The 18,826-nt window shown below is 45.7% G+C and overlaps 1 protein-coding gene across 1 annotated transcript in view; it reads left to right on the top strand.

Annotated features, from left to right (window-relative positions):
• FOXJ3 (forkhead box J3) overlaps window positions 1-15,716 on the top strand; it is a 107,354-nt gene extending 91,638 nt beyond the window's left edge. Inside the window, exons 10-11 of the mRNA XM_082273187.1 lie at window positions 11,904-12,008; window positions 14,696-15,716. Of these exons, the coding sequence (XP_082129313.1) occupies window positions 11,904-12,008; window positions 14,696-14,808 (218 nt within the window). The 3' untranslated portion in view covers window positions 14,809-15,716. The remainder of the gene's footprint in view (window positions 1-11,903; window positions 12,009-14,695) is intronic.
• The last annotated feature ends 3,110 nt before the right edge of the window (window positions 15,717-18,826 follow it).

Below are 18,826 nucleotides of genomic sequence, written 5' to 3'. Positions count from 1 at the left end.
ATTCCCTTGCCTACGTTATCCCAGAAGGTGATCTTCTTGGTGGCTATTACCTCGGCCCACAAGGTATCCGAATTGGCGGCATTATCCTGTTGTGGTCCATAGGAATAAAGTGTTTCTTCATCCCCTGTCCATCATTCCTGCCCACAGTTGTCTGACTTCCATTTGAATGAGGACATTGTGTTGCCTTCTTTGTGTCCCAAGCTGTCTCATCCCAGGGATGAGGAATTTGCTTTGCATACCTTGGATGTGGTTCATGTGATTTCAGGTGTATCTGGCAGCTACGGAGTCCTTTTGTAGGTCTGACTCGCTTTTTGTTACAGCGGACCAAGAAAAGGGCTGACCGCTTCTTTCTGATCCATCTGGAGATGGTAGCCGGACGGTGACTCAGGCCTATTGCATTAAAGGTTAGGTTCCAGCTTTCCCTGTCACTGCACATTCTACACAGGCACCGAGTGCTTCCTGGGCCTTCCGTCATCAGGCTTCAATATTGCAAGTTTGCAAGGCAGCCACTTGGTAGTCTGTGCATACCTTCATAAAATTGCATAAGGTAGATACTTTGGCATCTTCTGATGCTTCTTATGGCCGCAAAGTTTTGCAGGCTGCTGTTTAAGAGGGGCTGTTCCCTCTTGAGGGGTGTATTTAAACTTTTATTTTCTCGATCGTTCATTGACAGACACAGCTCTATATCTTCTTGACCATTAGGTTATGCTGCTCTCTACAGGAGTAGGACACTAGGCAGGTGTCCTGAGTGGCGCCCACCGGATGTCGTTGGTATGGTGAGTATTGTCCCCCCCCCCCCCCCCCCCATAGCTCTTTCGGTCTCGGGGTTGACGTGGGCTCTCCCTGGGATGATCGGACCCTCGGGTTCTCTTTCATTCCCCCAGCCCTTCTAACAGTCACGGTGGTCTTTAGGCCCCAACCTACCCCCACGCTCCTCCCGGAGTTAGGTAGGAGCTGGCTTTGCCACTTGCTCCAGTAAGGGGGGATGGATGCTGTTGTTGCTGACCGAGCTGTCCGGGGGTCTTTCCCGGCCCCCTGGGGATTAGTGACTGGGGCGGGGATGTATTTTGGGCTCCCTGCGGCAATATTAGGCTTGAGGGGGAGCGGATGTTTCTTCATCCGCGGGTCTGTGCCTCACGTGGCTGGATCGGTCCGAAAATTGAAGGCGCAACTTGCAGCCTACTCGCGGCTGTCCGGGTACCATGTCAAGCTGTCCGCCCCCCCTGAGGGGGTGGACATATGGACTTCTTGGCACCCCCCTTGACCGGGGGACGCCGTGGGGACATTGTTGTGTGGGGGTATTCTGCCTGCACGTCTGCGTCATGGCTGGACCCTCTTCCCCTTTATAGGGGGCTATGTCCTTATGTCATTGATGGTCTTTAGCCGGCGTCTCCTTGCCGGACTGCGGTCAGCAACTTCCCCTGCTTGTTATGCTCTCAGCGTGAGCTTAGTATATATCGACTCTATTGCTTCTACGCACTTTAGGTGCTCTGCAGTGAGGATGATTTTTTTCTGCTGCACATGCATTGGTGCAGAAGATTTTAAGGGGGGGATGGGGGGCGCTGCAGATCCCCTAAAGACGGCAAAGGTACTCCATTTTCCCGCCTACTGTGACAAAATTGTGGAGCGTCAGTGGCGCTGTTCTAAACTTAATAATGGTAACCACACATGGTGTGGCTAAAAAGCCACACCACGTGTAGAAGCCATCAGGCTTCTAAAAAGGCTCTGCAGATCTCCCCTTTATGGGGGGCCGCCTATTTATTTGGGTCTTTGTTGGAATCCGCTAAGGGCAAGTCACCACGTAATAGATGGGGTCCTTCTTTTTCAGCACAGACTGCCCCTTCGTGCCTTCAGCACGCAGGAGCAAGGGGTGATTGTGATGGTTCCCTCTCGGGAACGCTTTCAGGGATTCTATTCAAACCGGTTTACTGTGCCCAGAAAAGAAGGCAAAGTACATCCAATTCTGGACCTCAAGGCTCTGAACTGCTTTGTGCGGTTACAGAAGTTTCAAATGGAATCCATTCGAACAGTAGTGGCGTCTCTACACCAAGGAGACTTTTTGGCCTCTATTGATATCAAGGACGCATATCTACACATCCCTATCTACGTTTGACATCAGCGTTTTCTTCGATTCGCTGTAGGAGAGGAGCATTATCAATTTGTAGCATTACCCTTTGGTCTCGCCTCCGCCCCCAGGGTCTTTACCAAGGTGCTGGCTCCGGTGTTGACATTACTGCACCAACGGTGGATTTCGGTACTGGGATACCTGGACGATCTCCTATTGAGGGCGGACTCTCATTCAGCCCTGTTGGGTGATTTGACGATCACTGCACAGACTCTGCAAGAGTTCGGTTGGAACATCAATTTTAAAAAAAAACCTGCCCTGATACCTTCATTAAGACTGGATTATCTGGGCCTGACTCTGGATTCCCACTTGGGCGAGGGTCTTTCTTCCTCCAGCAAGCAGGACAAGTTGCAGGGGGCGATCCGTTTGCTGTTGGCAAGCAATCTGTCCTCTCTGCGGTCTTGCATGCGGGCCTTGGGTCTTATGGTGTCAACCTTCAAGTCGGTTCCGTTTGCTCAGTTCCAGATGAGACCCTTACAATGGGAGATTCTCGTCAAATAGAACAAAGATCCAAAGCCTTAGGACACTTTGATTCGGTTGAGTCGCAACACAAAGACTGCTCTACTATGATGGCTTCACTCGTTAGCACTATGCCAGGGCAAGTCCTTCCTTCTAACATAAAATAATAATAAAGTGAAGTCAGCGCCTTAAAATAACTCAATTAGCAGCTTGCAAACAGTGTGAATATACAAACACTGAAAAACATGTAAGAAAATAGGTTGCAGCGCTTAAAAACATGAAACCTATAAGTGCAAAAAAATATATATTGAACTTAGGACAGCTATAGCGTTTAAAGTATAACATCGGGTCTTGGGCCAAACAAGATAAGGAAGGAGGATATACACCGGAGGTAATTTCTTCAAATACTCCCAACCAGCAGGAAATTAAATCAGTAGGCATAAAGGAGAAAAAATCTTTCCATAGTGTAGTATTGGAATAAAATCTGACAAGCAACTTAAAATCAAGGAAAAACATTCAATGGTCCAAGCTTCTAAAATCACTTACATGAAAAGCCACCAGACCCACGATTGAACTGGTAGCTAGGACCTCTGGCATGTAATACTGCTCTACGGCCGTTTCGCGTGAAGACGCTTCCTCAGGAGCACTGAGGGATCAGACGGACGGTAGTTTAGGCTTATTCGCAAGGCAGCAAAATTGGTCATCAGTGCACACGTTCACAAAATTCTACAAGGTAGATGTGTTGGCATCTTCTCAAGGTTTTGCAGGCTGCTGTCAAAAAGAGAAAATTGTTTCTTTTTGAGGGTGTTTGTTTTTTCTGGTTGAGCTCCAGTTGTTCCTGGTTGGCTAAGTTTAGCCTTGGGGAATTGCGTTCTTTTTTGCGTTTTTTTTTTTTTTTTTTTCCCCCCCACCCCTCTTGCAAATACTGCTTAGGGATGTCCCAATGGTCAAGAAGATATGGAGCTGCGTCTGTTAATGGCGATAAACAAAACTGGATTTTTGACTTACCGTAAAATACTTTTCTCTGAAGTTCATTGACAGACGCAGCACCCACCCCTCTAAGAGTGGGGTGGGGTTTTTTTCTTCTAAAATCTGCTTGCAACAAAACTGAGGGCTATAGCAGAGGGAGTGGGTGTATGTCTGCAGGGACTGCCCCATAGGTGTGGTAAAGCTTTTTACTGCCTAATGTCCTACTCCGGTAGGGGGCAGCATAACCCAGTGGTCAAGAAGATATGGAGCTGTGTCTGTCAATGAACTTCAGAGAAAAGGATTTTTGGGAAGTCAAAAATCCATTTTTTTCAGGCGGGGCTCCTGTGTCCTTGGTTAGGGCAGTTATGTTTAGCCTTGGGTAATTTCCCCCACCCTCATTTTTCTTTTGGCATGCTTTTGGACGTCCCACTAGTTATGATTTATGGAGCGCTTTGTCTGTCAATGTACGAAAGAGAAAGTCGATTTTTGTACTTCTGAGTTCGACGGACACAGCACCCACCCCTCTATGGAGTTCTGATACTTCTAATACTGCTTGCTACTAAACTAATTACCTAGAGCACAGAGGGGGGTTGTATACCAAGCTGACAAGTTCTGCCTAGTCCTACTTCTGGAGGAGGCAATATAACCCAGGAGTTATGATTTATGGAACGCTGTGTCCACCGAACTCAGAGAAATGGATTTTACGATATGTACGAAAATCCAATTTTTTTGCTGGAACATTACTTGGAACCCCCAAGCATTATTATACATTTTTCTTAGCCGGGACCCTATAGAATAAAATGGCATTCGTTGCAATATTTTATGTGACACTGTATTTGCGCAGCGGTTTTTTAAACGCAATTGTTTTGGGGGAAAAAAAATACTTTTAATGAATTAAAAAAAAAAAAAAAAGAAACAGTAAAGTTAGACCAATTTTTTTGTATTATGTGAAAGATGATGCTATGCGTGATCTTTATTCTAAGCAAATAAATTGTGATTCTCATTTTATCCAGAATGGTGCAGCTCTATAGTGAAGTTTTCATAGAACTGTGTACATGACCGTAGCTAACGTGCATTGCTCATTCAAAACAAAAAAGTGATAGGAGGGAAAAGGAGAAGTTGGAGAGCTCACAGAGGTGGAGGAGGAGGTGGCAGAAAAACACAGTAAAAAAAAAAAAAAAAAAGATATGAAAAATTGGGTTATAAAATTATGGATGAATCTGTCTGTCAGTCAAAGGATCTCTCTACTATCGGAGTAAACCGCTTCCCAATTAAGTGGGTTGAACAGATGTTTGAAGCATAATGCTTTAGATGTGATGGCTTGTTACAACAGACATGTAAGTTATGTCTTAAACAAGTCAGAGACCAGCTAAGAACCCTTGAAAATCCTTCTGCATGAATGTGTGCCCCCACTTCTCCAATGGATGGGTGGGGGGGGGGGCTATATTTGTGAACCCCAGCGGTTCATTAGGTATTCTGCCACTCCAGCATTTAGCTGCAAAGAGTGTCCCTTTAAGCACACAGGCTACTCTCTTGCCTCTGGCATCTCCTTCATCTGCTCCTTCTTATCTGCCCCCTGCTATGGCACAAATGATTGCACCTTTCTCAGTCTGTGGGTTCCTCACACCCCTGGACCCCTTGCTTTAGCCCATGTGTTAACAGGAGCTGTGCCTCCACCATTTTCCTCAGGAAAATCCCCTGTCCTTAGGGCATAAAAAGCCCTTCATGGTATATGGTACCCCTCTGAGCCCCTTCTCTCCAAAAGGGACCCCCTGAACTACGAGGTCGACCAGGAGCAGTTCTGCTTGTTCCCTACCCATGTAAGAACTTTAATAATCAATGTCATCCAGGCACATTTGTTCATCCAGGCACATTTGTTCTTTCTCGGAGCATTGGCTTCCTAAGTGTACTTGCCATTCCTGGCATCCCCATTGTGGGACACTCAAAAGATAACCTGTGAAGAGTCAGCTTTATAGATCATTTTAGTCAGCATCTTTCCAAAGGAACTCTTGTTGCATCAGGCTTTGCCAGGTTTCAACGCTGGTAGCTATCTCGAGCGTATAAGGTTTTCTTGCTTAAAGGATAGGTTCAGTTTAAAAAAAAAAAATGATAAATGCACATTTTTTTTTTTTTGCAAAACATTTAAATTTACTGCTGCAGGTATCCTCTGTCAGGGCCAGAGTACAACTTGATGACTTTGTGGTACCTTTCCCCCTAGGGATTGGTCCTTCCCTTGTCAAATCTAGAGGAGGATTTATTTCCTTGTTCTTTCCTTAATCAGTTTCTCTGTCGCTCATTGACAGACGCAGTCCTCTTGATTAATATCAAATCGGGTTATACTGCCCTTTACAGGAGTAGGACACTAGGCAGAAGGAAAACGTTCTGGCCACACCTTAGGGGCAGTCCCAGAGGGTATATCCTCTCTCTCCCTGCTACAGGATGTCAGTTTTTTTCTGTCTAGTTAGGAGTAAGGACCTAAGTTCCTTTCTGGGATCTTTGGTCCTGGCAAGATTTTTTTAGAAATTTTTTTTTAAGGCAGCTTTTTTCTCCAGTTGTTCCTGTGAGATCTTCAAGCAAGTATGCTGAAACTGGGCGACGGGCTGGATGTTGAGATCCAGTGGTCACCCCAGTCAGCCTACGAGCGTGTGCAGGCCCTTGCTCCGCGCTGGGTCGGCCGCGACATAGTCCCACTGGACGGGGACTGACCCTGCGAGTTAAACGTCTCGCCTGGACGCCGACGACCAGTTGGAAACTGAGTCACGGCGTCCGTATTGGTCGACAGCCCCCCCACCTCGGTGGAGAGGGGTTCTGTCAGGAGTTGGCGCCCGCCTGTTCCGGTATGGTGAGTAAAATGTTCCCCCTCTCCCCCTGTCGGGTTTGTGGGTGGACGCGGGCCCCTCCCTGGGATGACCGTACCTTTTTAATCCTGGATCCCCCCTCTATCCTATAACAGGTGTCACAGATCCCCCTCTTGAGGGTGATTGAGTGAATAGGAACTAGAAGGCTTGGTTTGGGAGCTGACAATCGGAAGTCACTGTATGAGGGGCACTGTAAGGGACCATGACTGAAGTCAGTGGCTGGCATTACTGTTAGGATGGCCATGTAAGAGGGTGATAGCATCTTACCTGATACATAAGGTGCAATACAGGCCGATGCCTGTGCCTGGACTACCGCCATCCGCAGGCCGCCATCCTCCCACAGGCCGTACACCTCCCGCAGGCCGCACAGGCCGATGACTACCTTCCGCAGGCCGCTGCTATCTCTCCACAGGCCGCCGCCATTTTCCCGCAGGTCGCGCGGGGCCGCCATCTTGGCGTAGCCTCATGTCTCCAGCATGGGGGCGGCCATTTTGGAGATGACCAAACACCTCGAGGAGTAGTATGGGAGGCGCCGGAAGGCGTGTAAAGGGGCAGAGCCGCCTCCTTTACCCGGGAAAACGAGCCAAAGACTTCCTGTCTGTAACAGACAGTGCTGGGAACAGATTGATAGAAACTTCTGTGCATCTGGTGGTGAGCCTTGGGGTCTCTCTCTCTCTCTCTCTCTCTCTCTCTCTCTCTCTCTCTCTCTCTGTGGGGTCCAAGCAGGTAACACTGAGGGGTGCTGTTGCGCTGGGGGACTACAAGAAAGAAAAAAAAAAAGTTTTTTTCTTTTGCAATTTTTTGTTTGCTGGCAAGTGTCTTGAATATCATGGACCCTGCCACACATGTATCCCCACCTGATCCCCTTGAGGTGGCAGCAGGACCCTCCAGTACCCCACTTGTGATTGATGCATTATCAGCAGTTTTGGAGTCTTTGGTATCCCGGGTGGAGGTGGCCTGTCAGGGACGGAGGTCAAGGAAGCGACCCCCACCTACCCCTATTTCATCTGACACTTCAGATACGGATTCTGAGCTTGTCACTGCAGCTGCAGGTCCCTCTTCTGGGGCTGCTGTCTCAGGCACGGTCTCCTCAGACAAAGAGGAGGACGTTTCTGCCTCCGCCATAGCACAAGAAGAAGCGTTGGTGGACGCACTAGTCATGTCTGTCCGAGAAACCTTAAGTCTTGAGGTTACACCGGCAGAGGTAGCTGACACTGAAATTCCCTTTGGTACCAGCAAGCCTACCAAAATGGCGAAGGTTTTTCCCTTGCCCAAATGTTTTGGTAATCTAATTAAAGAAGAATGGGATCGTCCAAAACGAACCCCTGCTATTTCCAAACGCATTGCTAGGCGCTATCCGTTTGAGGAATCCAACCTTAAAAAATGGACGGTACCACCAGTGGTGGACCCACCAATTTCCAGACTAAATAAAGCCACTGTTATCCCCTTGGAGGACGCTCCGTCCTTTAGGCATCCGGTGGATCGAAAAGTGGAAGCGGAATCCCGCTCCATTTTTTCCCTGATAGGGTCAACATTTAGGCCAGTGATTGCCATTGGTTTAGTTTCACAAACATTGACAGAATGGACCAAATTGTTACGCCGGGACATAAAGGGGAGAAGCATCCCCCTGGCAGTATCAGATTTGCTGGCGCAGATTATCCAAGGGCTACAGTTCATCTGTGACGCAGCTCTGGACGCCACTCCCTTGCTAGGGCGTGCATCTGCTTCAGCAGTGGTCCTCAGACGCGTGTTGTGGTTAAAGTGCTGGTCGGCGGATCAGGGTTCCAAAAAGACTTTGGCTAATCTTCCTTTTCAGGGGGATCGCCTGTTTGGGGCCACCTTGGATGAGATTATAAAGGATCTCACTGGGGGTAAGAGCACTTTTTTACCACAGACTGCTAAAGGTAAAGGACCTCGTAACAGGCGAGGACCTTCCTTTTCCGCTCATAAGAAGTTTGTTCGTTCCGCTGGGGCGGGCGATAAGGGGAAGTCCTCCAAAGCCCCTTCGGGGGGCTTCAGAGGGCGCTGGTCGGGTAAACAAAAGCCCGACTCAGCCAAACCTTAAGATAAGACAGCCTGAAGGTGCGCCCCCACCCATCTCTGGGGTGGGGGGACGTCTTCACCGGTTTCCGGATCCATGGCTTTCCAGAATCCCGGACAAAGGGGTTCGCGAGGTCATACGGTCGGGATACAAGATCGAGTTTCGATCACTTCTACCGGTGCGATTCTTCCCTTCCAACATTCGACTATCCCCGGATCGCTTAAAAGCTTTGCGGGGAGCAGTAATGGACTTGATGCAACATGGAGCGGCAGTTCCCGCTCCTTGAGCAGAACGTTTTCTTCACTTTTTCAAAAGATCATTCCTAGTTCCCACCAGGAGATTGAACTATCTGGTCCTGGGACTGATGGTGGCCTTCTTAGAAGCAGTACCGTATGCCCAGTCGCATACCCGAATTCCCCAAAAGGAGATTCTTTTCTTTTGGAAATCGGAATCCCGATTCTCTGGACAATCGGATCCGGTTGAGCGAGTGGACCAGGGAGTCTCTGGTCTGGTGGCTTCGGTCTCCGATGCTCAGCCAGGGGAAGTCATTTCTTCCAACAGAATCCAGGTTACCGATAAATGTATTGGAACTGAGAGCAATCAGACTTTGTCTGATTTACTGGACCGAGCAGCTCCAGGGCAACCCGGTTTGGATTCAGTCGGACAAGGCCACGGCCGTGGCTTATGTCAATCACAAAGGGGTCACCAAGGGTGCCCTGGCGGCCATAGAAGTGGCCAGCATTCTTCATTGGGTGGAACGGTTTGTTCCGGCTCTCCCCGCGGTATTCACTCCGGGGATGGAAGATCGGCAGACAGATTATGTCAGCCGTCAGATTCTGGATCAAGGGGTATGGCCTCTTCATCCAGAGATATTTCACCAGCGGTGCCTTCATTGGGGCACCCTGGAGGTGGATCTGTTGGCAGCTCGGCTCAACAGGAAGGAGCGGAGGTTTGTAGCCCGCTCCCGAGATCCTCGAACGAACGCAGCAGACGCGCTGGTCGCCCCGTGGGGACAGTATCAGCTACTGTATGTCTTCCTTCCTCTCAAGTTGTTGCTAAAGCTTCTTCGCAGGATAGAGGTGGAGGGAATTCCAGTTATCCTGGTAGCTCCGGACTGACCTCATCGACCCGAGTACGCTGACTTCGTCAGGCTGGTCGCGGACTCTCCTTGGAGACTTCCTTTTAGGGAGGATCTGCGGTCTCAGGGACCGATCTTCCATCCTGCTTTACAATCGCTGGCTTTAACGGCCTGGCTATTGAGACTCAGGTGCTGAAGGACAAGGGATTGTCAACTTCAGTTATTCCTACTTTAATTAAAGCAAGGAAAGCGACTTCTAGAAAAGTCTATCATCGCACATGGAGGTCTTATATTGCGTGGTGTGAATCCTTGGATTCCCTCCACGTGCCTATTCGGTGACCCGAATCTTGGCTATTCTACAACAGGGGGTTGAGTAGAAGCTGGCCTTGAGTACTGTCAAGGGTCAGGTTTCAGCGTTGGCAATTTTCTTTCAGAAACCTTTGGCTACCCATTCCTTGGTGCGGAATTTCATCCAGGGGGTGCGGCACCTGGCTCCGCCAGTGCGCGCGCCCTTACCGCCCTGGGATCTTAATTTAGTGTTGTCGGTTCTTCAGAAACCTCCCTTTGAAAATATTAGGGAGATTCTCTTGCTTATGTTATCCCAGAAGGTGGCCTTCTTGGTGGCCATTACTTCTGCACGCAGGGTGTCAGAACTGGCCGCATTATCCTGTCGTTCCCCATATCTGGTGGTTCATAGGGATAAGGTGATTCTTCGTCCGAATCCATCCTTCCTTCCTAAGGTGGTTTCAGAGTTTCATCTGAATGAGGACATTGTATTGCCTTCCCTATGTCCTAAGCCCAGTCATCCTCAGGAGTTTGCGTTACATTCCTTGGATGTGGTTCGGGCAATCAGGGTATACCTAAAAACGACTGACTCGTTTCGTAAAACTGATTCACTTTTTGTGATCACGGATGGCCCCAAAAAGGGGTTGCCTGCGTCTGCCGCGACTATCTCCAAATGGATCCGACAGACGGTGGGTACAGGCTTATTCTATTAAGGGTCGGAATCCTCCGTTCCCTGTTAAGGCGCACTCCACTCGGGCGCTTAGTGCTTCCTGGGCCTTCCGCCATCAGGCGTCAGTGGTCCAGGTTTGCAAGGCGGCTACCTGGTCGTCGGTTCATACCTTTACAAAATTTTATAAAGTTGATGTGATGGCATCGGCGGATGCCTCTTTTGGCCGCAAGGTTCTGCAGGCCGCAATTTGAGGAGACCGTTGGTCTACCTCGAGGGTTTTTTTCTGTTGGATTTTCAGTTGAGTCTCATCCTTTGGTTTGATGAGCCTTTAAGACTTCTAGTCGGCTCCGGTTGGGCCTTCTGGATTTAAATTTTGATTTCTGTTATCCCACCCCTCATTTGTGGCACTGCTTTGGGACGTCCCGATTTGATATTAATCAAGAGGACTGCGTCTGTCAATGAGCGACAGAGAAAAATGGATTTTTGTAAAATCTTACCGTAAAATCCTTTTCTCTTAAGCTCATTGACAGACGCAGTACCCGCCCCTCTACTTTTGAGTTGGGTTGGGTTAAATTCTCTGACACTGCTTTGTGACATAACTGACATCCTGTAGCAGGGAGAGAGAGGATATACCCTCTGGGACTGCCCCTAAGGTGTGGCCAGAACGTTTTCCTTCTGCCTAGTGTCCTACTCCTGTAGAGGGCAGTATAACCCGATTTGATATTAATCAAGAGGACTGCGTCTGTCAATGAGCTTAAGAGGAAAGGATTTTACGGTAAGATTTTACAAAAATCCATTTATTGCACCTAGCAATAACAGTACTGCTAAGATTCCTGTCCCTTGCTCCATGGCAATTGACGCTTTGCTGGATCTGGGGGATGTGGCGCTTTCTTCACCCTTTAGTTTGAGGGGGAAGGGTTAGGCTGGACAGTTTTTCAGAAGTAGTCTTCTTGTGTCCCTGCAAGCACCATTGTGCACAAAGGAAGAAATGGCTTCTTCCTCAGTCCTATCTGGTGATTCTATCTCACATGTCCAAGACTGTGGCATAAGTTGTCGGACAGGCAACCTCCTTTAATCAGTTTTGTGTTTTCGAGCCTAAAAGATCAGAGGTGCAAAGGCCTTGGGCTTTTCAGCATGGACCAAGGCTGGTCTTTCTTACCAAGGCCAATTTGATTCTTGGTTCCTTCCTAAGACCCATACTTTCTAGGAGTTGTCTCCATTTTGTGTTGATCACATAATTTTGTAGGTCATCTCTTCCCTTCATTGGAATAAGTTAGGTTTTCACCTCTTTTGGTTGGTTTGGTTGTTGACTTTCTCACTAGTTTAGGTTTAATGCCTTTTTTGTGTGGAGTCATTCTTGTTGGTGTTCTTCAGTCTGTTTGCTATATATATGCTAACTGTTTATTTCTTTCATACAGGTAATGTGTATCTCGACTCAAGACAAAATGTTCCTACATCAATGATGGGACCTCCGAATTACACTCATATACAGCCAATGAGCACTACAGGACCTGGTTTAACAGGTAGGTGCACGCTACGTATTAGTTTCCCCATTAATGGACAGATTTGATAATCTTCACCATTCATGGATGACAACCACATCATGCAGGGAGACAACCAAATCAGTCATTCGGTTGTGATTGTATGCCCCATTGTGGCTCCTAAATGATTCCACAACTTCCACCTGATCTGTTTATTTCCTGAGCATCTATGTGCAGTTTTGCACTGGCGATTACATGACCACAGTCTGTGGCTGCTGGTAATGCATGTGAATAGCTGTAGTTTGCTTTGGATTGCAGCTCTGGTAAGATCAGGCTGGTACTGGAACCTTTTGCTGAGCATTAAGATCTGTATTCTCACATCCTACATTGCTGTATGGGCACCAGTGTTTTCACTGCATTCTGGCTGCCATTTGATTTTGTATGGTGGTCCAGACTATAATTTTGATGAAGTTAATTAAATTAATGGTGGTGATGGGATTTTTTCACAACTTGCTTTCTTATGTAAGTCAATGGGAATGCAAAAGAAACCTGAAGCAGGTTAATGCAATTTAGGAGGACAAATGCACTTGCAAATGAAGGCTGAATGATATCAGGAGCATCTTAAATTCAAGTGGAATGCATCTTAACCTCCCTGATGGTATTCCCGAGTGTGGCTCAGGGTTAATTTTCAGTACCAAAAGTGGTAACCCCGAGCCACACTCGGGATTACCCCAGAACGTTACTCACCTTCCCTGCACTCCCCACTGTTCTCCCCGTCGTCCTCAGTCTCTCTCCGCTGTGTGCACAGCCGATTGCCGGCACGTTGTGACGCAGGGGGGTGGAACCGGCAGCAAATTCAAAAGTGTAAAATGACATGATACAAAGCTGTGATCTTAAAGGATTACACTGTATTGTGCCATTTCAGCACAGGATTGCACCTGGTGACTTTTCCAGGGCCCTGCCTGTGCTTTTCCAGTGCTTGGAAAATTTTGAACGACCATGGCATCCAAAAAGCGTTTTTTTGCGCAAAAGCGCTTTTAGACGAATTGGAAAACAGCGAAACTGAGTTACTTGAAGAAATGAGCGATAGTGATTCGTGGGAAAATTCGTCATCGGGTACGGAAAGTGACAGCGATGATTCTGATGTCTCTTTCTGGCACATAGCTTGTGGAATTTGCGAAGTTTATCAAATGATTCTTCAGAATTTCCAACGGAGCGATGTGCCAGAAAGAGACATCAGAATCGTCGCTGTCGTCACTTTCCGTACCTGATGACGAATTTTCCCACAAATCCCTATCGCTCAGTTCTTCAAGTAACTCAGTTTCGCTGTCGCTGTTTTCTAGTTCGTCTTTTTGCACAAAAAAGAATTATTTTTGGACGCCATGGTCATTCTCTATTTTCCAGGCACAAAGAACTGGAAAAGCACAGGCAGGGAACTGGAAAAGTCACCAGGTGAAATCCTGTGGTGAAGTGGAATGATACAGTGTAATCTGTTAGGATCACAACTTTATATCATGTCATTTAGTGTATTTACACTTTTGAATTTGCTGCCGGTTCCAGCCACCTGCGTCGCAACACTCGCAGGGAAGGGAACCGGAAGACAGGTCCTGGCATCGGCCGAGCACACAGCGCAAGGACGGCGGGGGATCGCAGGGGAAAGTGAGTTTTAAAATGTAAAACCGATTTCTATGCAAAACAATGTCCTGCTTTCAGCACCTAAAATCTGAAATAATTATAACGCCAGGGAGGTTAAAGCATGACAGTTGACAAGTCCAAAGCCAGTCTATAGCGATCCTATATCTTTCTGTGTAGATTCAGATTTTTTTTTTTTTTTTTTTGAATGATTGGCTAGCTAATACTTTCTAATCAGCAAGAATTCTGGTTCTGTAATGCTTAAAACATTTTGCAGCTCATCTGAATAGCATCATTAGAACGGCGGAAGCTGCAGTACTTGAATGAGTGCTGAAAGATCTTCAACAGAACCAGAAGTCCAGTTGAATGTTACCAACTACTTGTAGCCCACATTTAAAGCTCTACTCCATGCAGATAAATGAATGCTGATATGTATTCAGTAAAATACATTTGCCTTTTTAAATGCAGCTAGTGTGGGTAGCTATATTTTGTTTTTAAATTGGCTTTCTGCCATCCGCTTTACAGCAACATTCAGACTGGAAGGTGGGGCTGGTCTGGGGCAAATAGACTCTGCTTTATTGCTCATTTACTAATAGGTTAAATGCTAAAAGGAGGGGGGAAAAACATGACTTGTCAGTGTGTTGCTTCTTCTTCACTGGTGAAGAACCACCCAACTGCTGACTGAGCAAACTGTGTTGTAGGTGCAGCAGATAACATACTACCTCTGAGGACGACAGACTTACCTCCATCTTGGAGCTGGTGTAAGGTTCTAGGTTTTTCCTTCCCTATCGTAAATCTTCCAAAATGATAGGAATTGCACATGAATATCTAGATATGAGCTTCTTTATTATCTGGAGGTCATCTGAGGTTGCTGCAGTGGAGGTCGAAATTCTGGAGCGTGCTGTCTGCCCAGTGTGCCTCTATTTCAAGACTGACTGCACAGAATTTTACATTTTTTTTTTCAGCTGGTGAAATATTTGTCAGATTTAATTCTGCTGCATATTTAGTTGCTTGCCTGGAAATGTTGCTTTAGACCAATCACATGGGCATGTAAATGCTAAAACTAGGCACTGAACATTTTTTCCCTCTGTCACCAGGACACCACGGAGTAATGAGTCAAGCTCACATCATGCCACCCAGCTTCCACATGCGTCGCCCTCTTCCTGCAGATGACATTCAAGATGACTTTGACTGGGACTCTATTGTATAGCACTCTTACAATGCCGTACTTCTTTCGTCTCGTTACCCTGTTGTTCTTGGTGTAAGTGACCATGAATGTGATGCGAAAAAAAAAAAAAAAAAAAGTAAGGTAAAGCCCTCAAAGCGAGGAAAGCAAAAGAAAACAAAAAAAAACAAAAAAAACTGCTAACCATGTTGACTTTGATGACAATCAAAACTTTACTTAGCAGGATATGTGAAACAGATGTTTTGAGTTGACCCTGTAAATCATGTTCGTCCCCCTGATAAGCTGCAGCCGCTCACTGTTGTCTTGTGACTCTTGACAGCTTTTTTTCGGCTTTTTGTGTTATCTGATGTCGACCCGCGAGTGCAATACTGACCCCCTGGACAGAATCTCTCTGAACACATCTCCCACCAAACTGCATTTCAATCCCCCTCCTCTCCCCACTCCGGACAGATTGCATTTCTGGGACACTGTCTGTCCTTTTTATAAGTCTGATTTTATTTATATGAGCTATGTAGTGTACTTATTATTTTATTTTGAAGGAACTTTTTATTGTTACTCTTACACTGCCATTTTGAAGAGCAGCAGAAATCTGGGGTACCGTGTCCCCTGTGCCGATGGAGTTAGTGCAATGCCAATCAGCGCCCTCCCCCCCCCTTTTTTTTTTTTAACTCTTATGTATATAAAAATGCTTGCAAAGGAAGTTTCTGTGTTGCCAATAACAACTGGTCTGATTCTTTGCCTTGTACTGGTAAAGTTGGCTACATGGATTCTGATTGCTCTGGACAATGTACTTTAATTTTAGTGGCTTGTACATGAAGTCTGCTGCGCCGTGGTTGTTTTTCTGATTATGGAGCCCTTGGCAATGCCTTTGCAGCCAAGCGTTTACCGTGGCCATGGTTCAACTGTACCTGTGCTGAGATTTCACAGCAAAGGATGAGATCAAGAATAAAAGGTGAACTTTGGGATTTTAAGGGGGGGAAACAATGTATGCAATTATGTATTTATTAAAATCATTAAATTGAGCTTGTGAATATACCTGAATTTTTACTAGTTATCGGCCTTCTGTTATCGTCTGGACACAGCAGCGCTCAGGCTGGGAGAGGGAGGGCCAGCTCTCTAAGCCTATCAGGTCAGGTTTTGATATATGCACATGTGCAGACTATCAATGTATTAAGAGGAAAAGCAGAATGACGGTTATTGGCCTGTGTGCTGTTGCCTCCTCATTGTCTATTCCAAGGGTTAGGGGTCTGTTCTTGACAAATCTGTGTTGCTGTTGGGTTTCTGGGTGTCTAAAAAAAAAACAATGAACCGAAATAAAATATATATATATATATATATATATATATATATATATATATATATATATATATATATATATATATATATATATATATATATATATATATATATATATTCTCCAGAGATAAGAGTAGGTGTTTACATGATAAAAACAAGGATATTGCATTATTATGTCAATGTTTGGACGAGTCACAGCCATTTTTCTTGATAAATTAGGGAAAAGTTATAAAATAGCATTTTTAGGCCTTTTCCCCCTAATTAATAATTGAAACCTTTTATTGTTCCTCTTTTTATCTCTTGATCTCCTCTTTTGTTGTTTAATTCTAGTAGAGATTTGCTTTAGGATTTAAATGCAGAAGACTGTATGGTTCCATTACCCCCCCTCCGTATGCATAAGATGATGACTGATCCTAGTCCATTTTTTTTATTAGTGGAGTCTACAGTTTACACTTCATATCGCTGCCTTTACTGGGGAACTGAACCATGGAAGTGGGCTACTTTGAACAATAAAGACAAGTTTTTTATTTTGGTTTTCCTAGATCAACTCTGTTAGAACAGAAAACAGATTATGTGGGTAAAAACGCAGTGCCAATACTGGAGGATATGAGCTGTGAGGACCATATTTTTCCAACACAGCCACTTTTGGTACCACTTTGCAGTCTCACTTACTGAAAAACGCTCCAAAAAGGAAGGGAGAGCACAGAGATGTCTCTACACACACAATATGATCTTTGTCAGATGTTTGTAAAAGTAATCCTCTATACCAGGGATCCTCAAACTACGGCCCTCCAGCTGTTGCGGAACTACACATCCCATAAAGCATTGTAAAACTTTGACATTCACAGACCTGACTAGGCATGATGAGAATTGTAGTTCCTGAACAACTGGAGGGCCATAGTTTGAAGACCTTTAAACTATACAAATGGCAAAATCTGAAATATGTTGACATCTGTACCAGCTACCCAGCTCTTTTTATTTTTTAAAAGACGATAGCAAAGAGGTCCTGGTGTCCATTATGAAACTTTGTCACTGTTCTTGGGTTGGCAGGGCAAAGTGGTATAATCTTACCTTTGTATAGGTAAGAAATGTGTCTTCAGTTACACTTCTGCCTAAGTGTCTCCTTAGCATAATTTGCACAGTGTAAGGAGCAGAATTCTTGTGTAGTAAATGCTGAATGTTGTGCACCATTTCATAGTTCCACTGAGAAGCTGTGTAAAATGAAGCACAGTAACTATCTATGGCTTCAATGCTGCATCTCTCACTGCTGTTAAGGCCCAGCTCTATCCAAAACCACCATCAGGTTTTATTGTGGACTTAAGGAGGATTTCACCAATGTCCATACAGATGGCAGTAAAAACTTCCGATAAAGGTTTTAGCCCTTTCACACTCTAGGCAAATTTAGAAAGGTTTTTCCTTTTCCCACAGTTTGGGATAAGGAAAAACCTTTCTAAATTTGCACTAAATTGTTTAGGTATCTGTAATAAAATATTAAATTAACTTTAAAGTTCCCCCAGACCTACGATAACCATCTTCTCATCTGGCCTGTTACAGTTAGTCTGAAAATGTATATGCCCGTTTTTTGCTACTCAATCTTTCAAGACCTTTCGTGCCGGTTCACACTCTTGCGGCAGCGGCGATCACATGTAATATCGGAGCGCACTGCTCCTTCATTACATGCGATCGGCTGTGCGGTGCGAATTCAGCTATACACTTTGGCTAAATTCGCACTGCACCCGCACCAAAGTCACACAGGACCCTTTTTTTCAGCCGCATCAGGATCGGATCGCATAGTGGTTCACACTTGTGCGATCCGATCCTGTGCGAACTGTAAAGATCGCACTGCGATATGCGATCAAACTGGGGGTGTCGTTAACATTTCATTGACTCCCCCAGCGTATGGCACATGGTAGTGTGAACTGCCGAGGGTGCGTTTGCGATGCGGGAACAGGCTGCGAATTCGCAGCCTTCCCGCATCGCATAAGTGTGACCCGGCACTTACTGGCAACCCTTCTTGGAGGAAGAATCAGTTGGCCATGCTGAATATTCTGAGCTGTTTGCTTTTCTTCTTCTGCGTTGTTCTGCCAACAGGAATGTTCTTTTACTCTTTCCATCCCCATAAACATTTATATGCACATTTTGCCAATCTGAGTGTGCTGGTTCATGGAGAACTTTGTGTGGTCTGTGGGGGGGGGGCATGCAGTAAAAACGGTTGATGGGGTTGGAGTGGCAAGGTCAAACTGCATCCAGAGTCACCAGTTTATTGTAGCAGGGGACTTTATTCACTTCTGGACCGGAGGATTTGCCACCTTAATGACTAGGCTATTTTTTGCAATTCAGAACTGCGTTACTTTAACGGACAATTGCGCGGTCGTGCGACGCTGTACCTAAATAAAATGCCACCCCCCCCCCCACAGATAGAGCTTTCTTTTGGTGGTATTTGAGCACCTGTGCAATTTTTTATTTTTTGCGATATAGTCAAAAAGCGACAGTTCTGAAAAAATATATATATTTTTCACTTTCTATAGAACATTCCCAAAAAAACAAAATAATTTTTTAGGCCAATTTCTATTCTTCTACATATTTTTGGTAAAAAAAATCGCAATAAGCGTATTTTGATTGGTTTGCGCAAAAGTTATCGCGTCTACAAACTAGGGGAAAGATATTTGTCCTTTTTTTATTAATTTTGTTTTTTTTTTTTTTTACTAGTAATGGTGGCGATCTGCAGTTTTTTTTTTTTTAAGCA

The sequence above is a fragment of the Pelophylax lessonae genome, assembly GCF_965119305.1.
Source record: "Pelophylax lessonae genome assembly, chromosome: 12".
Lineage (NCBI taxonomy): Eukaryota > Metazoa > Chordata > Amphibia > Anura > Ranidae > Pelophylax > Pelophylax lessonae.
This window is presented reverse-complemented; position numbering and strand designations above follow the sequence as displayed.